Genomic DNA, 27,683 nt, shown 5'->3' on the forward strand with positions numbered 1-27,683 from the left:
TCGGCGGGCGAATCAATTTGTTTGCATGCGAATAAATAAATAGAATTCCAGGCGATGGCACAAATCGCCATCGGAGGCCAATTCGATCGGTTTAAGCAGTTTTTACGACTCTCGCTCGTGGCTAGATTTGTTCGCATTATGTCGCCATGATTATAATTTATTATTATCTATTGGCAGTGTGCTCTATTAGCCGTTCTCCCATCGTTTTCCATCGCTGCCTTGCCACTTTTCAATTGCCCGAAATCAACCGCTAAGCGGCGGTTCCACTTAATCCCACTGCATACTTTGGGGCTTGGGAAAATGGCAATAAATATCCACATATTACGTAATTTCATTAAAGCATTTAAAGCATTAAGGAAAGTTAACTAAACTATTTGGTCATAAACTAGAAAAGGTAGATATGGAATGTATTCAATAAAATTGTTCCCTCCTATTATTTTTTTGGGTTAAATATAAATGAGATTACATAAATTTAAACAAGGTTTCATCTATCATCTTAAGCAATTGCCTGATTTCATCATGTTCCCATCGTAAATATTACGCACACATCCATTCACCTTTGTTTAATGAAAGCCTTCCTCCCATTTTTTACAATCCAATCAACAATTTGTAACAAGCCTGCGGCGAAATTGTTGGTTATGTCAATATCCTGCGCATAAATTCCTGGATATTTTACCTTAAGGCGCGCATAAAGGAATCTAGAAAACCTGGTTTATGGTTATCATAAATTGTTGTTTGCCGCGAATCTGCGAACCTGCGACCCTTGGGCTTTCCACATGCGATTTTTCCAATAAGGAAAGAGGGCAACTTTATGGCTTTTTAATGGATCGAATGCGAAATGAGTTTTGCTACCGAGAAGGAGAACGAGACCGAGGGCTGAGGGATTGATAATGACGCTGCTGCATTTGGCTAAAACGAAAGCGAAATTAAGGCAAATTAAATGAGCATTTCTCTGCGCTGCTTTTTTGCGTCTCGCCGCCGATTTGGCCGCGATCCAAAATGATATGCAAAAGTGTTTTTAATTCGCGGCAAGTGTCGCTGGCTGACTGCAATTTATGGAACTCATGAAACGGTCTAGGGGGAATCCCCAACCCCGCCTTCTGCTTAGCCAAAATGCTTAACCAAATTCAGGTTGTGGCCACCCTGGCAGCGCTTTTAATTGATTGAACCGACCATGTTCTCCAATTGCATCGCATCGAATCGAATGCTCTACGTTATCAATTAATGCGCTGCATTTTATTGTTAAGCACATTAACGCAGTCACGCAAAGTTACCCTGTTTTCCCACCGATTTTCCGGGATAATTGCGCCTGGTCGGAGCGTGTAAATTTTAATCCAATTGTGTGCTGCCAAGCTTTCGCACACAAACACACACACACACACACTCTCTCTCTTCGTGCACATGTATTTATTTTTCCTAGCAGCTTTTCCGGCCCAATGCACTTGATTGTATTTTTCACTGCGCCGCCCACCCACCTCAGGCCACGCCCCCCGCCTCCCGCGACTACATGGACCTGTTCATTGCATTGGCCAACTGCAATTTGTTTTTCGGTGGTTTTCCGCCCGCTCAAAGGTAAAACAAATGAGTGTGGTGCACGACTGAATAACGAATATTAAATGCTCCGTACATTGCATTAAATGTAAGTAATATAGCTAAATAATAAACATTACTTTAAGCTCCTTAGTTTAGCAAAAAATATAAAGAAACTAATACACCCTTTATATTAACTTTCTAGTGGCCTAATACTCCCATTAGCTTTTTAAATCACCCCGTAAAATGGCAGCACACACTTTCTGCTCGATTTTCGGCATTGTAAACTACATAATCACCAGAAGTTGCACCATTTAAAAGGATGAGCAGAGCTGAATATGTACATCTACCAATAGCTTTAGTCGCCTTAAATCTGAAACCTCTATAATTGTATAACCAAGCCACATGGTTTTCATATGGAGCTCGTCTTAATATCATATCAATATCCTTTTAAGAAGTCACGCACAGGACACCTTCTAGTGCAGCGCACATCCCTGCCACATCCAAACTCCTTTCATTAATAATTCCGCTTAAATGCTCTCTAATAATTTCCGCATAATTCATAACGGCGAACGTGGAACGTTTTATGCGTCACTTGCGATAAGCTCGTCCTTTTGTCGTCGTCGTCGTCGTCGCCGCAGATCCTGTCGCTGTTTGCTCCTCACAAATACAAACACCGCCAGCGCCACAGACACCTCTGCCACCTCTGCCACCTCCGGGATATATACCTATATTCATAGCCGATTGATAACCTTAATAAAATGCTTCGCATTATGCCAATCGATTGCACACCATGAATGTGTTTATCCTTTGCTCAGCTCTCGCTTCTCCTCATCGTACTCCCCTTCTTTTCGAGGTCCTGGAACTGTGGGCGGTGGGGGAAGTTTGAGCGGGGGCGTGGCACACATCAAAACCGGCTGTTGCCAACACAAGCGGAGACGATGAGGCCAAGTTGTAGGTGTACTGAACAAAAATATCAGTTACATTCTTATGATATTTACAAATTATGAACTTGAATATATCTCATACACATTAAACTAGAATTTTCGATGTCACCAAAACTAAATTTGCTTTATATGAGATATGAGAGATTAATGAGATGAGATTTGAAAATACGATCATATTAAAATACTTCTTTCTCTCTGTGTAGCAATGCTCCTTGGACTACCTTGTTGGCCTAACCAGCGGCTCCCCAATATCCTGATTTCCCCTCCCCGACTTTTCCACGCTCATTTACTGCTCCTGGAGAGGGGGGTATAGGAGGGGGGAAATGAAAGTGGAGGGGGCGGCACGGCAATTGTGCAAAAAGTGCCAATAAAGCACATTCTTTGTTCGGCTCGCAAAGTGCTCAACAAAGCGGGCAGGAGGATAACGTGTTACGCAAGCTTAGACCGCGTCTGTGTGCGTCTGTGTGGGTGTGTGTGTGTGTGTGCATAAGCGTGTGTGGCTGAGTGTGCAAGGATAATAATAATAACCCATGAATAGGTAACAACTGTGGGAGCGCTACTGGAAAAGTTGGAGCTCTTGATGCCCTGTAAGGAAAATCAAAGGATACTTCTTTCTACACTAAAGAAATTTTACTTTGCTTCAATTGGAGGGGCTATGCACCCATTTACTTATAAAACATGTGAAATGTATGAACGAAAAAAGTGTAAAAAGGATCGAATAACTGAAGTTAGTGCACATATCCTCATCTTCAATAGAGGGTATCTCTGTTTGAGGCTGCCCCTTATGAGGGGGGCGGTTCATCATGGCTTAGCCCCCATCGTTGATTGCACTGTAGGTGGCTCCATCTTCCTTACCACCACCACTCCGAATTCCCAGTCCAACTGCTGCCCCTTCAGCTCCTGAACCTGCGCTTGATTGTTTAGCTGTTGTGTCTGTGTATCCATCAGATACCCGATTGTTTGCCAGCCCCATGGACGAGGCTTCGGATGTGGATGTGGACGTGGATATGGATGTGGATGCGGCCGAGGTGGAGGAGGAACACTGAGGTGCAGCAGTCAGACGCAGACACACCTCATTGATTTTATTGTGCTTTTTTCGCATTGAGGCATTGAAAACGCTCATAAAAATGCCCACACAATGAAAACGATGATGCGGCTGATGGTCCTGGGATTACGATTAGGGCGGGGGGTTAACCTGTGGTTTGCCTTTTCAATGGACAATGGACGATGGCCAGCAGACACTTATTCGCTGGCAAAGGAGTTCCCCATCCACAGCAAATATACCTATTCCAGGGCCAAAGAAACCTGATGTCTATTTTAAGTAGTCCCCGAAAGCGGCAGCTGCTGAAAGAAGGCAAAAGATACTTTTGGCTGGCTGCCTGCTCCCATCGGATTTCGCCTGGCTGTTTTTGGAGATAGACTGTCAAAACGGGTACGTTTTAGTGCGATTCTCTTAATGAGCTAGCTGGCCGGGCAAATGACTTTTTGTAACTCGCACGCGGCTCGAATGAAAATGAAATGAGAAATGAGAAATGCATTTTCGAAATGCCAAAAAATGCCCAAAAAGCCGAACGCTGAACGCCGAACAACGCACAACCGAAAAAAGTTAGCATTTTGCAATTTTCCTGGCCAAATGAGTTTTTGAAGTCTAGACCCGCTGGCCTGCTGCAACAACATTGTTGCCGTGTCTTGTTGCATCCTGCTGGCCCCCATTTCCCCCGCCCCCCTGGTGTTAATTTGTTAGCACGCTGCACTCGGGGCAGACAGTGATTAATTACACAACAAAATGCCAAAAATAGTGAGGCGAACATTCAGCAGCAGCGAATTCAGAAGCAAACTTAAAGTTAATTAGTTGCCGTGTCCAGAAATAACGCACTTTGTATTCCAAATAGTTTCGATACCCCAGATGCGTGATTTATTTCAGCACTTTCCGTTCAGGCTTTCAGACTTTCACTGGCCACTTTCCACTAGCCGCTCACCTGGCGGGCGGGAATAAATTTTAAATTCTGGCCCAACCGCACTTTCCGCATTAAATCATTTCCAGGCCATTTCACAGCCGCCGTTGCCACCGCAATGAAATGGCGCCCAACCACTGAGAACAAGCAATTTGCACCGAAAGAAATGCAACTGCAGTCGAAGCGGAAATGTTGTATACATCGCTATCAATATGAGAGCAGCTGAAGTATATTGCAACCCAAAAAAAAAGACTATCTATGAAATCACAGTCGTATAAAATTGCTGCGATGATTGCTATGTGATTTCTCCCCGTGCATACTCATGCAGCATTCAGACATTCATTCATCCATTCGCTCGTTCATTCATTCGTGGCGATCCGCAGGTGAGAGCAGCCACGTGGAATGCCCCACGCCGTGAATTTTGGCGCTTGGAATATGCAAAAATTACACAGTCGAGTGCATCAGGTGGCGGGATGGGTGGTTCGATGGGGCTGCTGCTGCCGTGAAGTGGAGTGGTGCAGTCTGGTGGTGCTGGTGGTGCTAGTGGCCACTTCAAATATATCACGCGTGAAGCCTCCTGTCTGCCGCTTGATTGACAAACGTTTTTCCCCGCCATTTTCCCCCCTCCCACCAAGCGAAAGGTGCATCCGGCGCGTTTAGAAAAGATAAATTTAAGTAATTGTCAATATTTCAAGCGGTGTAATTGCTCTGGACTCGGTCACTCCTGCGGAGAGATGCAGCGAGAAAAGCGACAGCATAGAATAAATCCCATTGCAGAAGTACACTCAAACATTTTCGGCCTTTCCCCACCGCACTTTTCCACATTCCCACTTTTCCAGCTGCGGCTTTATGCAGTTCTATGCCGTTTTACACTTGACGTTTTACCAATTTCGAAGTTCTTTTTATTGCGAGCACCCTGTAGTTGAGGAAAATGGCATATAACTCTGACAATATAAATCTAAATTCCAAATGGTGGACTTAAAGTTATTTTAAGTGACACAACAATAAATGAAAGTATTACTTATTGAATTTTACTTTTGATATGGCAAACTCTATTGATATTTTTAAGACTACAGGGTATCCCTTTGTTAGTGATCACCATTACATGAACTGCACACAGTTCAATTTTTTTTTTGCTGACACTTTTCGTTTTTTATGGTTGGTTCTGATCGTTTTTATACCCGTTACTCGTAGAGTAAAAGGGTATACTAGATTCGTTGAAAAGTATGTAACAGGCAGAAGGAAGCGTTTCCGACCATATAAAGTATATATATTCTTGATCAGGATCAGTAGCCGAGTCGATCTGGCCATGTCCGTCTGTCCGTCCGTCTGTCTGTCCGTCTGTCCGTCTGTCCGTCTGTCCGTCTGTCCGTCTGTCCGTCTGTCCGTATGAACGTCGAGATCTCAGGAAGTACAAAAGCTAGAAAGTTGAGATTAAGTATGCAGACTCCAGGGACATAGACGCAGCGCAAGTTTGTCGATTCAGGTTGCCACGCCCACTCTTACGCCCACAAACCGCCCAAAACTGCCACGCCCACATTTTTGAAAAATGTTTTAATATTTTTTCATTTTTGTATTGGTCTTGTAAATTTCTATCCATTTGCAAAAAAACTTTTTGCCACGCCCACTCTAACGCCCACAAACCGCCCAAAGCTGCCACGCCCACACTTTTGAAAAATGTTTTGATATTTTTTCATTTTTGTATTGGTGTTGTAAATTTCTATCTATTTGCCAAAAAACTTTTGGCCACGCCCACTCTAACGCCCACAAACCGCCCAAAGCTGCCACGCCCACACTTTTGAAAAATGTTTTGATATTTTTTCAGTTTTGTATTAGTCTTGTAAATTTCTATCTATTTGCCAAAAAACTTTTGGCCACGCCCACTCTAACGCCCACAAACCTCCAAAAACTGTCCTTCGCACTTACACTAGCTGAGTAACGGGTATCATATAGTCGGGGAACTCGACTATAGCGTTCTCTCTTGTTTTTTTTGCAGAGTTTTTTAGCTGCAGTGCAGCAGACAATTTTGTTGCGTGTTAACAACTGCAACAATTTAGGTTTAATTGATGCGAGCTGCAGCAGCAAGTTGAAGTGCCGGACTCGAACTCGAACTCTTTTTGAGCCCCGGGGATTCCCCTGCCATGTTTTTTGGCTTTTGTGCAACTTTTTCGAGCGCTTTTCCGTGAGGTTTTTCTGGCCGCTTCCGCTGTGACGAGAGCTGTTAGATAAAAGCTATTTACATGTTGTTATTTATGATTTTGCAGCTAAAATGCTCGGTGAATTATTCGTTATTCGTCCGGCCTCAGCTTTTTTATTTATTCTCCACTTGCCGGCTCCTTTGCCAGCTTGTTTACACCTCAAAACTGGGATAAAAATACATATTAACAACATATTTTCAGGGAGCAGAGGGATCCACGACTTCATTGAGCACTAATCCATGTATGAGCATGTTACATTGGGGGATAATAGCCCGTTGGTGGAGCCCATCCTCTTAGGTTTCAGTTTCAACTTTATTACTTTCCGCTGACTCATGAGAGTTCTGCACAGAGAAATGCGGAGAAGGAAAGCGAAACTCATGCAAAGGTTGACTTGATTTATCGCCACTCTCCACATGCGCTTTTTGGCTTCGTTTTTTTATGACCTACGGGGCGTATGATGAATATGTAATGGCAGTGTGTTATCCACTGCGTTGAAACTTTGATTTACTAACTGCGAAATAAATATTAAATTTTCAATTACACAAAGGCGACTGCAGGACAACTTTGGCTTTCGCTTTTTCCATGCAATTACCTCCGGAGTCCAGACCGGGATGTCCTGCCACTTCGACAGGACAATCAGGACATGCCAAGAAGCCAGGAAAACAGGTCCTGTCGAAGCGAAGCACCGGTTCGACTTGCTTGCAGTTTGTCTGGCCATTAAAGGAAATTGTCTGTAAAAATGTGGCCGTATTTCTTTTTGCAAGGTACTTAAAATTAAATTATTGGACACATTAACGTCTTGACTTTGCTGCAACAGCAGTAGTAGTAGCAGTAACAGTCGCAGTAGTAGACAAGGCCAGACATAGTGGGCGCTTTTGGGTGGTGGATGGACGCAGTGGGTGGTGGTGCACGTAAATGCCACGTAATGACGTCATTAAAGCTAGTGAAATGTGCTTTTATTATTGTGCCGTTGGTCGACCGACCAGACTCCGTAGAACGAACACTTTCAAATGCCCCCCATTGCACATGCTCATTAATCTTAATAAAGTTAACTGTGCGACAAGTTTATTAAAAGCGATCCACTGGCGCCAAGGCTCAAGGTGTTTCACAATTCTTTGATTTCAAAAGCCAGACGGGCGCCTTTAGAAGAAGCCAGCGAAGTGCCCAGTCATCGTGATATAGCTAGTTAAACCTGGATATCGAGGACAACACATGCTCATTAGCATAGGCTAACGAAATGAGTAGGAGTTTTCTATGCCATCCAGCTTTCCATCCACTCAATGTTTCGCCACCCCAGTGACAATTTCCCCGTCTCCAGAATGGAAAATCGAATCAATCAAGAGGCTGAAAAAACAGGTTCGATTATTATGAATGCCTGGATGCCCGGAGAGAAGTATTATTTCCAAGAAGCAACTCCTGCTGACAAGCAGCAAATTAGGCGTCAATAGAATTAAATGGCAAATGCAAGCGCGAAAATTGTTGATGCCGCTTATTGGATTACAGCCACTTTACGTGTGCGTGGCCTTCGAACAATGTGCAAATTATTTAGCCAATTTGCGGAATTAGCGACAAGTGACAAAGAAATTCGCGGATATCAATCGAGGAATTTCAATAAGGAGAGCCCACCACTTCGCAGGACTTCGTTGAGTCTTGGGTTGAGGCCTTTAAATCATCGGGTACTTAAAGCCTGCCCGCAGCACTCGAGAGTCAAACTTTCTCATGCATCCCTGTTTGGGACAGGACACGTCACACACACACAGACGTACACCCACACACTCATACACACTCCCACACACTGCCACACACGCGCTGAAACTAAGCAAAATGTCTGCAACTGTTTATTGTTGATAAATTGCTGCTGAGGAATTAGTGCGACTGCGACGATGATGGAAGACCAGGACCCATCCTGGAAGGCACTTTTCTGCGCCGGACTCTTGCTTTTCTACTGGCCTGTCCTGGGCACTAACTCTGCACAGAGCGAAAAGTTAATAAAGTTACGGTTTTAGAGAGCGCTCAGTGTGACCAACGCGTAATAATTATATTATATTTCGTATATTATAACGGTGTGACCTTGCTGCAAAATTGTGTGTCACAATTAGCTATTATTTTTATAGAACTTTGACGATTTGAGACCCAAGCCTTTTCTCTCGCTGTAAACGCTCAGCCTTTCCCACCAGCTACACCTCACACTCGCCGAAGAGTTTTTAGAAAATGCAAATTTCCCATACTCCCGAAAGTGAAGGGGGTTATGAAGCTATACCAGTGGAGATGGAGAACTGGAGGCCCGCAAATCTTTATGCCTGCTGGACTGCAGAGTGACACATGTCGGCAGCATAGAATCCGGAATCAGAGCGCTTTACTTTTTCTGAGCGATGGCCAGAGAGCCACAGATACGTAATATCCAGCCCAACCTCAGTCCCCCTGATCTCATAATAAAGTTAGCTATGCGGCCCCCCAGGGAAAGTTTTCGGTTTGTTTTGGCATTTATTTAGTTTTAGTTTAGTTTTCGGAGTGGAATGATATGCAAATTTGAGTAACTGCAAAATGCAATTGAGGTGCCTGCATAATAATCGAGTTGGCCACATCCTTTCGTCCTTTCCACAGAGGAAAGAGTCCTTAAAGTGGCTTTAAGTGCGGCCGCTTGTGTCCACTTAACCTTAAGTGATCAGGTATTAGCTGGGGCTAACTTCCTTCAATAAATCCCTGGCCAGCAAATCGTCAAGGGCATAAATCTTGCACTGTCCACTTTTGTCACTGACCGGAAATGTCCAATAAATTGTAATTTTTCCCTAAGCTTTTACTTGTTTGCCTGCGAACTGCGGACTGTGTGGGTTGCAGCTCAATCATCGTTTAATATTTATGTGCTGTTCGATTGTGAAGTTTATTGGATTTGTTGCTCTCGTCGGGCAGGACCTCTGCTACGATAATTGCAGCGTTTGTCCTTAGGAAGTTGCAGGTGTGTGCCCGGAATTTATTGAGGCTCCTTTTTGGGGGAGGCGATGGAAAAAGAGTCGATTTCTGCTCAATTGGCTTGTTTAGTTGTTATTTATGGGCTTTCTTATGGGATCTACTTGGGTTTCAGGGGATGATGGTGCAGATAATTGCCTGGTTATTGGCTGACATTTGTTTAGTTGGTGTTTTTTGTGCCCCAAACGAAATTGCGAACTCAGCTGGGCTCTAAATAATTCTGTGTGATCTATGAACTCGAAATTAAATTTACAAAGCCGTTCGATACTTTCAAACTTTATATTGTTCCCAGGAGGACAAGAAGCTTAACTATTCTATTTTATAGATATACAAATATATTAAAGTAATATAATTTCGATTATGTACACCATTGAACCTTATAGAACAGGACTTTACCCCCAAACAGTTATTTCGCTGTAAAACGAAATGTTCTAAATGTTATCAAATGAGAAATATGAACAATAATGGATATAATGAAGCCAATCCTGATTTGATGGGTTCCACACTGGATTGATTGTACCTTCATTAGGCGGCAAGTGTTGCGGATTGCCTGCATATGTTGCAGATTCCTTGCGGGAGAGGGGATATTTGGGGACGGGCACTGAAAGCGGCCCACAAACGTGTCACATCAAACGGAATTGATTAAAATCTAAAATGAAATAGTGCTCGGTCTTATTGTCGTTTCTGCGCATCTCGGATTTTCGTATTTTCAGTTTCAGTTTCAGTTGCGGATTCGTTTTTGTTATTGTCGCCGCAGCACGTACTCAACGATTGCCCCTAAAAGTATGCACACACCCACTCAAATGCGAATCCTTTTGTGCGACAGGGGGGTTTGGCAATTCAAATTTCAATCAAATGCGACCAATACTCGTACCTTTTGGACACACATGCTGACCACAAAGTATTGTATCATTTGCGAGGCTCGGGGACATCTATCCTCTATTCTCTATCCTCTACCCTTAGCTTCCTTAGCTCCATTCAAACCCTTTGCTCTTTGGAAATCAAATCAAAGGCCAGAGCAGAAAGGGTGCAACTATTGCCAGAATCAGATAAAATTTTCATTACCTTATGGCCGCACATTATCGGCATGCGGCCATCGTCTCCGCCTCCGTCTCTTTGGTCCAGGACTCCGGACTTTGGTTCATACTTGGAGACTATTTCGGGTCGGTTCGCCAGGACACAATGTGCTGCTGATGACGTCGAGTGCTCCTGCAGTCGCCGCCGCTGTTGCTGTTGTTGTTGTTGATGATGCTTATTGTGTGAGCCATAAAAAACAAGCTGAAAAAAATTAAGTTGAAGAGGTCATTTGCAGACTGGCGACGTTAGAGGTACTTAGTACGAATAATAAAATATAGGTTCTTTATATATTTTATATAGAATCCTTTTCAACGTAAAAGCTATTTCAAGAATTAAGATTTTTATAAATTTTATATTAGGGTACTTAAGTATTTATATTTGGCACAGGAGTTAAGCATGATCTACCCCTTCAATGAGCATTACAGGGTATCGAGAACTCGGCAAAATGAAAAAAGTAAGAGAGGTGGACCGACAGCGGCGACTTTTTATACAACAAACGACAAACGGAAAGTGTCCAACAGGAAATAAACAGGCGACGGCGACTCGGACTTGGCTTTGGATTTGGATTTGGATCTGTGCTCGGACCACGTCTACATCGCCATCGCCATCGCCATCTCCATCACCACTGCCACCCATCTGCCATCTTCATCTGCTGAAAAAGAAGACCGACACGGATTCGAATTCGGACAAATCCCAGCGTGCAGCGGCGAGAATAAAAAGGGTAATAATTTTATCTAGCATTCAGATCAGACACACGTCTGTCCGACTATAAGGTCCTTTTTATTCCCCCTTTTTTTCTAGTCAGTTGCGGTGACCACTCGAAACCTTTGTCAACAGCCACTTGCAATTTTGCATGAGCCAGCTTATGAATATGCGAACTCCCGCTACGAGTGGCCATTTCCCCGGCATTTTCTGTAGATTTTCGTGGATTTTCCCAGTTCGTTCACCGCTTGGCATTCAATTACAAGTACCTTAAGCAGCGGTAAGCTACAGTGACAAACTGTGGCCACTGAACGGAAGGACCTTCCCAAGGACTACAACTATTTCCACTGCTGTACGTGGCCCAATCTATCAACATAATTGATGGCATCGATTAGTCACAAGTCGTTCCGTTTTTGGGCAAAACTGGTACGAAGAGTTATAGAGGGCTCAGTGCACAAATCGGCGATTAATTAAATATTTACTCGGCTGGCTCAGCGAGCCAATTAATCTGGCACGGCGATCCGTATCCGCAACCGAATTCGCATCGGCATCCGCATCCGCAACCGTGGAATTATTGTATATCTTTGTCTTCGACTAATGAACTGATGCGGTGGCGATAGATGGAAAACTTTAAAGGGTTTTCCCTGCTGCTCCTCGCTTTTCCAGCTTTCTGCCCGCCATTTGTCATGCATCTCGTGTTCAACTGCACGGAAAAAGAAAACTCTTGACTACCAAGGAGTTTTGCTTTCGGGCTGGGGGCTAAGGGCTCTCCTTCCTCCAAGGATATAATTTATAATTTTCGCAGGCCGAAAAGGGGGCGGGTATGGGTGTGGTCGACGTTGCAAAGTGCGTTGCTCATCATCTGGCCAACCCCCTGCACTCCGCCCCGCAACAGGGGGGCCATAAACACACCAGGGGCAACGGCGGCGTCGCATAATTCCGCCATAGCACCATGGCATTTTGGCCAGGACGACACTGCCACCTTGGAACTGAAGCTGCACTGCCAGCAAATGTTTGCCAGAAAATGTTTCTTCGTCTAATACAAACATCATAATAAATACGCTTAAAAGTACTATGAAGAGGCATTCTTCAATTGATTGATTGATTGTTCTGAGGCACTGCTTTCAACCTCATTGCCATAAATCATATAAATATTTGTACAAATTGCTTCTGACTTATGGTTTTATTATGATTAAAGGTTTTTTTTCAGTGTAGTCCCAGACACATCCGTAGTCATTGCCATTGTCGTAGTCGCTGTCGTCTCGTCGTGTACCTTGGTGTCATAAAAGGAAGCAGGCCAAGAAGGCAGTAAGAATATTGGGGGGAACATCGGGGTCTGAGTACTGAGTAGTGAGTTCTGAGTTAGTTTCCATGTATCGCTGCCCTGTTGGCTGCCTGACAAAATGTAAAAATGTGGAAATGTGGAAATGTGGAAATGTCCTGCTGCTTGCTCGCCCGAGTTCAAAGTCAATTGTAATTTTTATGGCCAAGTGCTACGCAATATGAATTACATCGACCATACACTTTCGCATATCTGGGGAAGCACTCGCCTGTCAGGTGGAAGTTCGTAGTCCAATGGGGCAGTTGTAGCAATCGCTCCTGCAGAGTGTTTTATAGTCGAATATTTGTGGATTTCCTAGTAACGTTTGACTTCTTGGCTCATAAAAATGGCCACTGCAATGTGTGCGAATTTATTGGGCAAACAATGGATTGCAAGGAAGACAATAACTTTGGAGACACTTTTTCTCCCGGTTGTCTTGCACAACGTCACTCTTAATTATAACCCTTTGGTTCAGCTTATCTTCCCCGACAGACGAAATGGAATTAAAAACCTTCTTTTCACGTACTTTTATTAGATTAAGAAAAAAATTGGTCATGAAACTAGTTGAAAAAGGTGGAAAATGCAACCCCTTGAAAAAATCATGAGCGTGCTAATCCTTTTAAATGGCTTAAAGCCCGAAAAATTGCTGGAAAAATATTTCGAAGTAATGAGAAATCCGTGCCGTCATTATTTTGATGGCTGATTCAACCTGACGATTCCACGGGACCCCTTATCAGCCCATTCCCGCCCCTGCAGATGGAGTTTTGAGCTCTTTTTTTTTTGGGGGGATGGGAAAGGGGCATTTTTGCTCAAGAGTTTTCGGACAACACGTTGTTTTCATTGCTCATTAGCGGCGACAGCGCGAGTTTAATTAGCAGTGACGCAGCGCCCGAGACTCGCAAAGACAGGAAACCCTTTGAGAAGGGTTCGGCCAAATTGCTTCCGGCAGTTACCAACCCTCGACTTGGCCACTTGCTGGCCATCCAAATCTAAATTCACAACAACACCTAGGCGGTAAGAAAATTGAGCAACACTTTGATTCAATGAGCGGCCAAAGGTCGAAAGTTGGACTTCAAGTTGCTCGGTTTCCGAGAACGTTGGTGTGGGGGATTTCTTCCACCGAGGGTTGCTCCAACTAATTGCCTTTTCGACATGCATTTAATCTCTATTAGAGCGAAGTGATAGAAAACTTTGCCAGCATGCCGACCCACATGTGGAGCGGTCTTCATAAATTATTAAGGGGTTCGGGGGAACTCGATTGTCCGGCCCTCACTTTTGGCATTTAAAACAAATTGTTGTTCGACGCTAGTTCGATTATTTGGACCCAGGGGGTGGCAGGAAAAGCGGAGAGCGGAAAGCGGAAGGCGGACAGGAAAAGTTTCCCTGCAGTCTGTCTCTCGGTGCGTTGATAATGATGGAAGTCTTCACATGTGAGGAGGAGTTTTCCTCTGCTTTTTTTTCGGAGAAGGTGTGAGCATGCTTCTTACATACCAATAACGTTTTAGGTGGTTGCCCGGCAATTTTACCCAGCAGCTGTGTCGACTGCTGATGACCTTTTAATCGAAGTTGAAGCTCTTGTTGTACTGGCATTACCATTTTCTCGGAAGTCTTATTCTATCAGCTTTGTACTGCTAATAGCCTCGCCGGAATTTGCAGCCATGCACACAAAAATGCAAATAAACGCGACCGCTCGGCATTCAATAACTTGCGTTCTTCAGTTGCGAAATCAAATTTTACGACGAGCCACGGGAATCCCTTAATAAACATCTGCAATCTTTGCTCGAAAGTAGCGAATTCCAACCCAGAAGCCAAAGGCACCACTCCCCAGTCAACCGTTAATTAAACCCTTTTCGGCTGCTGGAAATCTGTGGGAAAAGTTTTTCCATTAAAGGAAAACCCAGCCAAGGCGGCCGCAGGCTACGAAATCAAAAAGTAAAAATTTATGAAGCGTTTAATTGAATTAATTAAAAGCAATAATACCTTGAAATAATTGCGCCTAATAGAAAAACTTTGCCACCGATTGCCAGTGGAAGTGCTGAGATACAGATACAAATACACTTACAGATACAGATGCAGATACATGGCAATGGGAGATACAGAAACAGATGGGTTAGATCTTGGGTCTTTGTTTCGGGCGACTCTTGACTGACAGAGTTATGCGACAAATCCTGGCCCTCAGCCGCTCCAGCCATAAGTCAAAATTATCAACAAGATGGCCAAGCCAGGAGCAGGACCAAAATCAGGATCAGCACCAGGCCAGCACCAGGCCAGCGCCAGCGGCAGGACCTCCTCCAGCCAGTCGTCCTGTCACGCACGTAGGCCACGCAACATTGCGAAAAATATGTCTTTGATGTCATAAATCAATTACGAGTGGGATTGCCGCCACGTTGGCAGCAAGTTTTCCAGCCCAGGACCAGTATGCGAGGATACACCAGGATTTGCGCCTTCGTGGCAAACAACTCGGTAGAGGTGACTCCTCCTCTGAGATTTTTGCTCCCTCTTCCTGGTGGTTTTTGAGTCTCGAGTTTAAAACGTGACTAAATTGAGGCAACGAAAAGTTCTGCGCCTGCCAAGTCACCGAATTAAGTGGCGCAAATGAAGCGCATGAATTCCGTGCGCTGTTTTGGACACCAGCCTCTTAATAACACACTTGAGCCATGTGCTTAAAATAAATACAGTAACTGGTAGGCCTCGCTCTTTAAAATTTTACAAAAATTAAAAGCATGCAATAAAGCAGCTCAGAGTAGCTTGAGTAATTTTGAAGTGTATTTTACCTATCCTATCGCCGCGCTTCCGAGCCTTTTGTCTCGTAATTATGTCGCACACATGGCCGTCGAAGGGGCAGGGGAAGATTCATCACCTCGAGTCCTGTCGAGTGCTAAATGTCAACGTGACATGTGTGAGGATATGAGGGGATTGGCATACGGGGATCCAGAGATCCAGAGGCCTGTGTTAGTTTATCAAACATAATTAAGAAGTTCGGCGAGGGTAAGGAAGAGCCAGAGAGAATAAACAGAAGTTTAATTATTTTGCAAGTTGCTGCGGCCCGGGGCAAAAGCAATTGAGCCATGGAGCTCACCTTTTGACTTATGATGTATTGCGTTTGCCATGACAGCTGACAGATGACAGCTCACCTCCTGACAAATAGTGGGAATAGCAAAAGGATTTCCTTCGGTTCTTAAAGCTAAGAACACTTCCTTAAAGAGCGCACCACTAATTACGAAAAGTTGAGAAACAAGTTTTCCAGAACATTTGCATAAATCAAACAATTAGTCACGCCGTCTATAAAGAGTAATTCGAATGCCGGAGTAGTCTCAACTATTCCCAGCCCAAAAACTACTGTCCACTGCGAGGATTCTTCTTATTTTGGTCCTTAATGTCTCCCCGCGGTGTTGTTAGAGCCTCGTCTTACACGGTTTCCGGCTGCAAGAAATCCTGGGGAAGGTGTCCTGCCGGATTCCTTCTCTAATTTATGCGACATTTGCTAGTTTGCCGTTTTGGCATAATAACTTCTAATTCACCTAACCCGACTTTCGACCCTTTTTGGGTTGCTCTTGCTCGTGTGAAGTCGATGCGGAAGTCTCAACCACTCAGCACTTGGAGAGGCACTAATTTATGGTTTTGGGCATTGAAATTTATGGACAGAAAACTGAGCAAAAATCCAAAACACTCGTATTTGTTTCAAAATATAATGCCAGGCCCAAGGTGACAAACACGAAAAGTACTGCACTGGTTTTCTGTTTTTGGTCGAAAATAGAATACTCTGAAACGGTGTTTCTTACGATAATAACATGTATCGTTTATGGGCGTACCCTCATAAAAAACTAAGAACAAAAGAACATCTTTAAAGTCGGTGAATAATGACATGACAAAAATAACTTTTATCGAACTCCGCCAAGTGGCCCAAATAAGTTAAATCAATCTGGAACCGATTCCGTTCCATGCTAATTAAACTGGATTTTTACCACATCTGATTAATCACACAGTTCACTAACCTTTCCAGACACACAGGGTATCGAGAACAAATGCGGAACTTGTCAAATAAATTACATAAGCGGCTCAGTATCTTTTGCTCCTCGGGTTCTTTGTGGCTCTCTGGAAAGTTCGCTGCACTGGCCACTATAGTATATAATATTTTATTTATCCCCACGCCCCCTTTGAGAAACCCACCTCTTCGCCTTAGGAAATTGTGCAACTTTTTGTTTGACTCGTTCTAAAACGGAAAAACTCGTTTACAAGCCTCCAAAAAGAGTCGCTGTGTGTTGGCTTTGCTTTAATTTAGCACTTTTATTAGCAAGTTTGAGCGTCACACCTGGTACTTCCAGATGCACTTCAAGAAAAGGTAGCTGAGGAAATTATATGAATGATTATATATTGTAGGAATATACTTAAAACTGTCTGAAAACTGGCAAATAAAAAGAGCATGGATATGTAAACCTCTTTAAGTGAATAGTAATTTGAAGTCTTTGGTTAATTTTGGCTCTGTGTTCGGTACTTGCTTCTCAGCGGATTCTCGATTCTGGCCGCTTTCGCTCGGCCATCGTATTTGGTAATCGGCGGCAGAGGCAGCAACAACTGCGATGGCCAAGTTCAGTGGCCTCCAAGTGTGTTGGAACTGTTTTGGCCAGCTTTTTGTGATCGGGCTATTATGATTTGTTCTTGTGCCTCGCCACTCGATGGGCCTGAAAAACTGGGTTAAGCGTGGTCAGGTAAACCCGTAGATCCCAAGATTGCCAAACTTCATGGCACCGCGTGAGGCTGTGAGGCAATGTACATCCCGTCTTCAAACGCAAGACCATCTGAGATTCGGGGAAACGGGATTGCCACACTAATAGACATAAACTGCGAGGAGTACAAGAAAATGCAATTAACCGGCCAGAAAATCAAATGTCAATCACGTAGTGAGTCGCTGATGGAAACCTGTTGGCTCTCTAACATTTCAATGACTTTGAACTTTTGTTTGCGCTTGTTTTCAGTCAGTTGTTGTGCAGCATTTACATATTGATTGTTGGCATGACCCATTTGTTTGGGCCCTCGAGAGCGGCCCACGCCACTTCCACTTTCGTTGACTTTCTTTGTCCATCGTCGATCAGTCGCTTAATCAAACAAAGCCTCCCTTCTGTGGCCCCCTGGGATCGCCAAGATTTCCTAACCAGTTTGGAGCTTCGTTCTCGCCGGTTCGTTCTCGGCTCTGGCTTTCATAAAAAGTCTTTGGCCAACTTTCTTGGGCTTCATTCGCGTTTGTCGTCACCATGAAAGCGGTTCTCTGCGCGATTTTTGTCACTTTGCTGGCCGCCTTTGGTCACGGCTTGCCCACCCAGTTGGAACATGAGAATCAGGGATCCTTTGCCGGCCAGGTTTCCCAGCTGATTGCTCTGCAGCTGCTGAAGTTCAACAAGGACATCGATGCCAATCAGGTGCACTCTCCGTTGGGAGTAGCCTCCATTCTGGCCGTTTTGGCTGAGGCTTCCGAAGGCGATACCTACTCGGAGTTCCAGCAGGTCTTCGGCTACCCCAAGGATCGCACCAAGTTGAGGGATGCCTACAAGAGGATCCTGGGCAGCTACCAGAACAGAGATGCTGCCGTGGCCCTGCCCTCCTTCCAGACCTGGTTGTACATCTACCGGAATAACAGTGCCCGCGAGGAGTTCAAGGATCTGCTCGAGAAGCATTACTATGTGGATGTGAAGGATATCAGTCGGCAGGAGTACGACTGGAATGAGCCCAACACCTCGCTGCAGCTATCGGAGGAGAAGGACAACGCAGATTCCACCGAGGGCAGCACCGAACAAAGCAACAGCAAGGACGTCATTGGATTCGAGACTCTGAAGCGAATTAAGCTGGACGACGAGGACATCCCTGCCATACCAGCCGATGGCTATGGCCAGGAAATCATCGACAAAGAGGCCTCCAAGTTCGATCGCGACGTGGATGACAAGCAATATGTTGAAAAACCAGTTGCCCAGGCTGAGGCCGAGCTGCTGCAGAAAGAACAGAAGCAGCAGGCGACCACAGTATCTGAGTTGGAGTCCCAGCCCGAGGAAACGACCACTCTTGCTGTGGAAAAACAGGAAAAACCAGACGTGGCAGCCGAGGAAAATCCAGCTGAAAAGCAGCAGAACAAGCGCAGCGACCAGGAGGAGAGCCAGATCAAGAACCTCGAGGAGAACGAGACTGTGCAGGAGGAGGAGAAGCTGGCCAAGATCATGGCAGCCACCGCTTTGACCGCCGGTGAACCCGAGAAGGTGCGTCTGCCCCTCCAGAAGCTGGAAAACGCCGTGAAGTCGGCGGCCAAGGATGGCGCTGATGAAATCATGCTTGCTCTGGAGTCGCACCTTCCATCTGTCAGTCGGGTGAGTGGAAATCTTTAAATCTAATCAGTTTGGTGTAAGTACAATTTCTTAAAATCCCCTGGTTATACCTATAGGTCAATGGCGCACGTAGCTTGTTCCAGCAGGATGACATCACCTCTGCCCTGAGTGCCAACTCCATTACGGGACGCTCGGCAGGATCGAAGTCCAAGATGCTGCTCTTCAACGGACTCTACTACCGCGGCAGCTGGGCGAATCCCTTCTACCAGCTGCGTGATGGCAGCGATGAGTTCTTCTTTATGACCAACGAGGACGCCATGAAGGCTCCAATGATGCATGCCCGTGGCAAATTCCAGGTGGCAGATCTCCCGCAGGTCAAGGCTCGAGTACTCAGTCTGCCCTACGAAACCTCACGATATGCCTTGTGCATTGTGCTGCCGGACGAAACGGAGGGACTGAGTGATGTGATTTCCCAGCTGCAGACGAGTGACTTCCTGTTGGCCAAGAAGCAGTTCCAAATGAAGGAGCTGCATGTGTCGCTGCCCAAGTTCCAAGTGGAGGAGACCTCCCGCTCCGAGGCCATGCTCAAGCAGATGGGTCTGAAGAAGGTCTTCTCGAGGACCGAAGCTCAGTTGGGCTTGCTGTCCGAGGATCCCGATGTCCACGTGGATGAGATAGTCCAGTTTGTGAATGTCCGCGTGGACGAGGGTGGCAGCAGTGCCAACTCCTTGTCAGCTGCCACCATGCAGGCCAGAACTCCCAGCGTGGAGTCCACAGTTCTCCCAGTTCCCGAGCCCGAACCCGAACTGCCAGGCGTGGAACGCTTCGAGGTCAATCGTCCTTTTGCCTACTTCATTGTCGACTGCCAGGAGCAGTTCGTTTTGGCCTCCGGCAAAATCTACACGCCCGAGTTTAAGGAGGATCTGCCCTCAGTTTCCGTCGAAGTGGAGCTGGAGCAGTCTTAGTCTGCTAGCTTAGTAACTCATAAGTTTCGTAACGAATTTTCACCGATCCATGCAATAAACGTGCACAATTCATTTTCCAAAACAATCACTGAGTCGCAGCATTTTCCCAGCGCAATCAAAACAGCAATTAATTCACTTACAGATGAGCAGCAACAACCCCCGTGAATTCAATTGTCCGTCCGTAATGTGAAATGTATCTGAGCAGGGCATCGCTAATTTTGGAAATTTGTCTTTTGGGTGACGAGTTGCGGATTCGATGCTACCGAAAATTCTCAGAGCATTCGAGCATGAAGCGCATCCGTGCCACGTGTCCTGCGAACTCCTCGCCGGAACGAAAGCTGACAGGACTCTTCAAGTGGTCAATGGGCTGCAATTAAAATTCTCATTAGAATGCATGATGTCTTACTATCTGATTCTGTTTCTGTTACTGGTCCTGGTTCTGGTTCGCAGTCTGGCCAGGAAGTGCGAGCCCCTTGTTTCCTGCGAAAACCACCGAAAACGCATGCGAAAAGCAAAACACAACACGGAGTAAATGTGTCTGGTTGTCTGAGAAGCCATAGAAGAAATGCTCGAGTATATGTACCAAACAGGAGGGGGGGACATCTGGGGGACTGAAGGTCTGGAGCTGAAAGTGGCGCCGGCCAGGCGGGCGCCAAAAAGCAGAGGTAAAAACAGGAGTAAATGCGTGCCATGATTACAGCGATGACGACTTCCACCCCGAAGGAAAAGCACGGAAACTCAGACAGCGATGCCAGGGAGAGACGATGATGTTTCATCTTTTCCACATGAAAACTCACGTAACAAAAATTATGATAATCATAACTTTTCGCCCTCCACGCATCTCCACTGTCCACGAGTGCCTTTGTTTTGTTAGCCGGACAAAGGACCCATCGAAAGGTAGACCTTGGACCATAGAATGGCGTCTAGTTTTTCTGCCGTCTGGCCATTGCTCTATTTTTATGAAGTCTTTGCATATAAATCAATGTGGCCCGATATGCAGAAGAGCAGAAAAAGGTATAAAAGATTTATGACTCTGGTCCGCTGGCGAAAGAGCTCGTTTAAATATTGTTTAACATAATTTCGTGCAAACCCAAGTCCCAAACGCCGAGGCGAACTCTTTCAGCGAAAGCTACACCCACATGGAGATAAACACGAGTAAACAGAGTGGCCATAAATCCATCCATCCACTTGCAGCAGCGACAAACGCACAAGATTTATGGCACTGCCTCAAGTCTAATTACAAGTCAAGTTTGTCGAATTGAGAATTGGGGAAACCAGCGCAACAAGTGTGGGAAATCGCCAAGCCAGCTGTTTTCTCGGAAAATCTCCAAGGGGAAAAGCACTCCCCTTCTGGAATGGAAAATGTAGAGCCGTTGACAACACACATGTGAGCAGCAGCTGTCGCATATCAAAAGAATCGAGGGAACCTAGATTATCATGTTTAGCTAATGCTGCCGAAAATTTACAGAGTCAAGGGGTCTATCTATCACAAGTACACATCTATCATGGCTAAAAGTCCGCGAAGGCTTCCTCGTGTCGCATGGTTTTGGCCTTGGGCCGCGGCTTGTCAGAGACCTTATCGAAGTTGGATATGTCCTCGGGATTGCTGATGTTGGGCACATAGGGCGCGTTTACTGTCTGATTGAGGAGCGGTATCCACTCCACATCCTTGAACCACTCGTGCTCCTTGATGTCCCGGTTGCCGTTGATCAGGTTGCCAAAACTGAACGAGAAAAACATCAAGTTCCACTGATAGATCGCTGAATAACTATTTACCGCTTGGAGAGATCCACCTGCAGCAGATGGTCCACCAAATGGCGCAGAGATCCACTGAAGTAACTGGGCATCTTGTAGTCCGCCTCACAGATCTTGTTGTACATGCTCATCACATCGCGATTGTGGGCTGAGAAGGGCGAGTGTCCGGCGACGAATTCAAAGACCAGTACGCCAAAAGCCCACCAGTCCACGCTGGTGCCATACGGCTTCGATTGGATAATCTCCGGAGGCAGGTACTCCGGGGTGCCGCACAAAGTCATCGTACGGGTTTCCACTTTCTGTGGGCCAAGGACAACGTATACTTATGCGTTGGGTGTTGGGAATCTGAGATACAAAACCTTGGCAAATCCGAAATCGGTTACTTTCAAGTATCCGTTCTTATCCATCATTATGTTCTCCGGCTTGAGGTCTCTGTAGAGCAGACTGCAATGATGCAGATACTCCAGAGCCAAAAACACCTGGGCGGCATAGAAACGAGCCTGTTTTTCCGTAAACTTTCGCACTCTAACAATCGGGATATGGGAATTCATTTGTGCAGAACTACCACTGGGAACTACTCACTTTCGGTGGTAGGTGAAGAGCTCTCCGCCACCAATCAGTGGAAGGACGAGGTAGAGGCTGTCGAAATCCTTGTAGGAGGCAATCAGGTTGACCGTATTCGGGAACGTCATCGAACGCAGCACGTTCTTCTCGCTCATCACGTGGCTCACCTGTTTGGTCTTCACGATCTGATCTTTGCTGAGCTGCTTGGATGCGTAATAGATGCCGGACTCGCGCTCCCGCACCAACTGCACCTTGCCAAAGGATCCGGATCCGAGGGTCGCCTTAATCTCGTAGTCATCCAATCCCGTACAGGGCGATGGCGTGTTGGTGGCGAACTTCTTGTTGAAGTCCTCGCGCAACTTGTCCAGGATGAGAATGTAGTCCACCTTGGGACTGAAGTGCATGTGCCCTTGCTCCGGCTGGGGTCCCATTGCGGCAACAATTCGCTTTTTTGCGTACTTAGTATTTGCGCTTATTAACTATACCAGAATTTCGAATTTTTGTCAAAAGCATTACGAAAAGCTCGGTTTGAAAATGATTTCACGCTCCAGGGTTGCTTAATTATATATTTAAAATCAAATTGGAAATGACGAGGGAAACTCGAAAGACAATTTATGAATGTAATAAGAGATCTGTATTCACAGTGAGATAGTTTTCACAGCGAAAACTAGTTTTACAAAATCCAATCACGAATGCACCCATTGACATTAAGTAAACACTAAAGAAAACGACGATTTCTAAGAACACATGACATTTAAAAATTCGCAAACAATTCGGGATGGCGGTTTATTCGGGACTTGTACCGATCCTTGAACTCGAAGTTCTCAAAGTTGGACAGATCTTCGGCACCGGAAACAGTTGGCAAGTAGGGGGCGGTGACCTCCTGGTTAAGAATGCCAAACCAATCCACGCCCTGGAACCACGGATGACCCTTCACGTCACTGGCGCCCTCGTTCGAGTTTCCTAAACTGAGAAGTGGTGGCATGAGCACCTCCTGGAACCACCTTTACCCACACCCACTCCCACTCCCCACTCCACTCACCGCTTGGTGGTGTCCACCTGCATGAGACTCTCGATGAGACTCCTCAGCTGGGCCGTAAAGTATGAGGGCATCTTGTAGTCGCACACGCAGATCTTGGAGTACATCAGAATAACATCTCGATTGTGAATGGCGAAGGGAGAGCGCCCTGCCACAAACTCGTACACCAGGATACCGAAGGCCCACCAGTCCACCGATTTGTTATACGGCCGGAGTTGAACGATCTCCGGGGCCAGGTACTCCGGGGTTCCACACAGCGTTGAGGTGCGGCCATCCACACGCTGTAATCATACGAGGGATGAATGCAAGAATGGAATCTAAGTGAAGTGCTTTCCCCACCTTTGTGAAACCAAAGTCCGTGATTTTGATGTAGCCGCGCTGATCGAGCAGAATGTTCTCCGGCTTCAGATCACGGTACATGAGGTGCATCCTGTGCATATACTCGAGGGCCAGTGCCACCTGGGCGGCATAGAATCTGGCATGCTTCTCGTTGAACTTGCGAACTCTTTTTTTTAGGGGGGGAGGAGATCCGTTGGAACTCAGTCTGTGAGCAGATGGAATCAGCATTCCTCAGATGGACTACTCACCTGCGATGGTAGCTGAACAGCTCACCTCCATTGACCAGCGGGAGGATCAGGTAGAGGTAGTCAAAGCACTTCGTCGAGTCCACCAGGTAGATGAGGAACGGGAATCGGGCGGCATTCAGGACGTGCTTCTCGTTGTGTACGTGGGCCACCTGCTTCAGCCGCACCAGATCCTCCTTGCTCATCATCTTGGCGGCATAGTAGTTCTTGCCACCCTTCTCCCTGACCAGCATCTGTATGATCATTTCATCATTTCAATGATATACCACACATGTGGAGGAAAAAGAAGCCATTCAACTCACCACAGTGCCAAAACTTCCGTTGCCGAGAACGGCCCTGGTTATATAGTTCTCCAGGTTGGTGTAGGGCGACTGGGTCTGGTGGTTCCACCGCTCTTCGAACTCGCGACTCATGTTGTCTAGGGTGATGTTGTAGTCTTCCTTTGAGTTGAAAACGTACTGCGTAGTGTGCTGGCTCATAACAGCAGTCCGCTATCCGGCCAATCGCGCATCTTACGGCGCCTTTGCGAGTGCCTTCCGTTGCGGAGCTGGACTAGCGAAGCAATTTTGAGTTTGAGTTGCAAATCTATTCGGTAATGGGCGCTGGATATACTTGATATACTTGGAATTTGGATTTCAGCACTTTCACTCATTAATCAGATAATCGGTGACGGCTGAGTCAAAGCCATAATGCAAAGTCCGCAATGAAGAGGCCATCTTTTGATCCCAGAGTCATAGCCATGAGTGCATTTTCAACACTTCATTTTTCAGATCTCATTCATTCTAATTTGGGTTGATCCATAACTCTGCAGATTTTTGCATTTCTAGCGATGTTAATGACTTACTTCATAGATAATAGCACAGCAAATTTGCAGCTTAACTTCAGGTAAAGTGAACTTCATGAATCTGAAGTTCCAGGAATGCCTAAAGTCAAGGGCCGCTCCTTTCAATTAGCCAACTGAGTCCTCGAAGGTATGACAAATTTACCTCCATCTCCTCACAGGAGGACGACTACTGAGAAATGGCAATTTCCTGCGACTGTGACTGAGTCTGAGTCCACACACATGTGTTTCTGAGTCCGACTTCTCGACATGTCCTGGCGTCTGGACCTCTCGTCCTGTTTGCCGTCTGCCTCCTGGACGCAAAAGTAAGAAAAATTGCAAAACGTCCGCTTGATAAATGATGCTAACCAAGATTACATAAGTTGGTAATTTTCTAGTACATTTATTTCCACATGTCAGGCCAGTCAAGTTGGTAACTCCAGACCGCATCTTCATGTTGATGGACATGTGAGTGGTGGGCCTCCATGAGATGAGTTATGGGACAGTGGTAGGCTTACGAACCGGATGCCAAAATTGTTGCAGGCTTTTAAGGTAACTGTCGACCTAACCGAACCAAACTGAACCGAACCGAACCGTTTATTGGCCATTTCGGGCCAGTCTGTTGTCATTGTGCCACCTAAATTGACAATTAATCATTATCTTTCGGCCGGGTCGGCATTCAGATTGGCAGATTGGGTCAGCCTTGCTTGAACCATGTGAAAATGGGTTTCTAAATATGCCTTTGGTCTGGCCTAATGCCCTGGCATTAATTCTCGAGTGCCGGAGAACTTCATTATTGATTGGCTGGCAAAAGGGGTTTTTTTTCGGGGGTGGAGGAGGAGTCTGACTCATCCACTTGGTTATATAGCCACAAATAATTTGGCACAAGCTTTTAATTCGCTTAAAATAAAACAAATCGTCACGTATTTGGAAACTTTCACTTGCACTCGAAACGGCGGGAGTCGTGCAAAAACTAAACAATTTCACTTAGCCCATATGTGTGTATATGCCGTTTGAAATCCTGGCTCATTTAACTTAGAGCCCAGCCGCCAGATAAACTCCAGTTGGCTAAGATATGTTAACGACGCCCATAAATAAGCGGATAATATCTGGAAGGCCTAGTATCCTCCATGCCCTCCGAATACATATATGTGTGCTAAGCGGGCCAAGAGCAGATTAAGTCGCACGCACACGTTTCTTGGCCGTTTCTTTTGGCCACACTTAAAATTCATTTGTTGTCTTGAAGGACTCAATCCCCCGGATTGGCAGAACTTTGGCCCGGCGCTATGCAAAGTAATTGACGCCTCGATGAACTGTTGACACACATGGCATTTGTCTTTGGCGGCCTGGCTAATATTTGGCTTAGTTATCAGAGGCCATTTTTTGGACTTAAGTAGGTGAATGTCCCGGCTCTACATGCCAGTGAGTATACTCTGCAAAGGGCCAGATTCAATTATGCTGAAAGGTTTCAGTTTTCCCAACCATCCCACATCGCACACCCCAACCACCAATCTGGCGGAAAAGCAGCTGCCGGAGGACTGGCCTCAGCCATTAGCGCTAATCTCCGCACAATCGGGAATAAATCAAGGCACGCTCTGCACTCGCTGGCCGGAAAATGCATTCGGCATTCGGTTTTCAGTTTACGGCATTTGGCATTTGGCATTCAATTTGGCTCACAGTTCACCGGGCAGCAACAATGTAGTAGCTTCCGTGTCCCGGCCACCTCACCCTGCGACGTGTGCTCAGATTTGGATTCAGATTTTGATTCAGTTTCTGATTCAGATCCAGGTTCAGGTTCAGAAGGTGTAACTAATCCGCTGGCCATGTGACTTTTGTCATGCGCCGATGTCAAACACTATATGCCCGAAATACAAAACACGAAATACGAAAATCGACGCCCGACTGCCGATAAACCCTTGCCAATCCGGCAAGCGAAAGGCTTTCCACTCGATTCCACCCTGAACACACGGCCGAACGGCCTTCCACCTTCAATCAGCGGACCACTAACTCCACCCCCATGAATCCTCCAATCCTCCCTCCGATTGATTCCAGTGTTCACTTCGAATTGCCGCTTGTAATCCCTTGAATTGGCACTGCACTTGGAACAAAAACGTGGTAGTAATAGGTAACATAGTACACAGATTGTTGACCTTAAATCTAACATTTTGCCCTTATTTTTCCCTTAAATTTCGATAGTTTCTCCCAGTGCACATATGGAGTAATCATCACGAAACTGCTCGCCGGGTGGTCCAAGCTGACATTTCGCAGTTGGCTGACTGCCCTTATGTGAGAGGGGGGGTGGGGGAGTTTTCCACAATAATTTTCATAATTTCCCTTCCCCGAAGGCGAAGCTACCTTGCCGGTTGGCTTCCATAAATCAACCGCGAACTATTGACACAGCCCGAGGGCCGTAAATCAATGGGATTCGCGGACATCAGGTTCGCACAACGGCCAGGGCATATTCTAAACAAATTGCCCCCAAATCGGCGGAGACTATATCGATATATAGGAATGCATCCGTGGATTTTCCGGCTGCAAAATGCGCGAACAAATAATGGCAACAATAGCGTGGAATAAAACAATTGCCACAGTTTTAACATTTGCCATAAATAAACATGAACCGGTTTTCGGGTAGTCGCATTTGGTTATGGGTGCTTGTTTTCCTTGTTATCCTTGTTGGTATTGGTCCTGGTCGCAGGATTTTGGGCATCCTCTTCCGCCGGCGAGTGCAAAATGCTCAACATTTTATTGAAATTCAATTAAAGTCGTATTTCAATAATTGGTCACGCATGGTGCGCATTTCCGTGCCAGTCCGCTCCTAAATGCCGCTCCAGAATTTATGACTTTTCAATTTGATTTTTCTTTTTATTTTGGTTTGGAACTCGGGGACAATTGAAATGCTGCCACTTGGCCAGCGTTCTTTTGTCCTTTGTCGCAATGGAAATCGG

General features: G+C 45.8%; 4 protein-coding genes and 1 long non-coding RNA gene across 9 annotated transcripts in view; 2 read left to right on the forward strand and 3 right to left on the reverse strand.

Moving 5' to 3' along the window:
- Nucleotides 1-27,683, reverse strand: part of LOC120320443 — a 132,050-nt gene that overhangs the window by 18,378 nt on the left and 85,989 nt on the right. For 2 of the 4 annotated variants that reach the window (XM_039376462.1, XM_039376463.1), the window contains one exon: nt 24,461-25,049. In XM_039376462.1, coding sequence (XP_039232396.1) covers nt 24,912-25,049 — 138 coding nt within the window. In that variant the 3' untranslated portion in view covers nt 24,461-24,911. Of the gene's footprint in view, nt 1-9,862; nt 10,876-24,460; nt 25,050-27,683 lie in introns of those variants that run through there. The other 2 variants (XM_039376461.1, XM_039376460.1) reach the window with 2 other exon arrangements.
- LOC6538923 lies at nt 17,801-20,058 on the forward strand. Its single transcript, XM_002099391.4, has 2 exons — nt 17,801-19,050; nt 19,125-20,058. The coding sequence occupies exons 1-2, from the start codon at nt 17,950-17,952 to the stop codon at nt 19,971-19,973; spliced, it is 1,950 nt and encodes a 649-aa protein (XP_002099427.1). The 5' UTR covers nt 17,801-17,949; the 3' UTR covers nt 19,974-20,058.
- Nucleotides 21,402-22,856, reverse strand: LOC6538924 (cAMP-dependent protein kinase catalytic subunit 2). The gene is made up of 4 exons (XM_002099392.4): nt 22,311-22,856; nt 22,088-22,253; nt 21,750-22,027; nt 21,402-21,696 (listed from the first exon to the last, which is right to left on the reverse strand). The coding sequence occupies exons 1-4, from the start codon at nt 22,721-22,723 to the stop codon at nt 21,483-21,485; spliced, it is 1,071 nt and encodes a 356-aa protein (XP_002099428.1). The 5' UTR covers nt 22,724-22,856; the 3' UTR covers nt 21,402-21,482.
- On the reverse strand, nt 23,046-24,595 carry LOC6538925 (cAMP-dependent protein kinase catalytic subunit 2). Of its 2 annotated transcripts, none has more exons than XM_015193635.3 (5): nt 24,218-24,595; nt 23,919-24,148; nt 23,671-23,836; nt 23,335-23,612; nt 23,046-23,255 (listed from the first exon to the last, which is right to left on the reverse strand). In XM_015193635.3, exons 1-5 carry the CDS (start codon nt 24,392-24,394, stop codon nt 23,231-23,233), a joined length of 876 nt encoding a protein of 291 aa, XP_015049121.1. In that variant the 5' UTR covers nt 24,395-24,595; the 3' UTR covers nt 23,046-23,230. The 2 variants fall into 2 exon arrangements, with proteins under 2 accessions (XP_015049121.1, XP_002099429.1); XM_002099393.4 differs by having other exon boundaries at nt 23,046-23,260; nt 24,218-24,594.
- Nucleotides 26,469-27,383, forward strand: LOC120321988. The gene is made up of 2 exons (XR_005561732.1): nt 26,469-26,860; nt 26,932-27,383. It is a non-coding gene; the product is annotated as an uncharacterized LOC120321988 (long non-coding RNA).

Source organism: Drosophila yakuba, chromosome 3R (genome assembly GCF_016746365.2).
Source record: "Drosophila yakuba strain Tai18E2 chromosome 3R, Prin_Dyak_Tai18E2_2.1, whole genome shotgun sequence".
Classification (NCBI taxonomy): domain Eukaryota; kingdom Metazoa; phylum Arthropoda; class Insecta; order Diptera; family Drosophilidae; genus Drosophila; species Drosophila yakuba.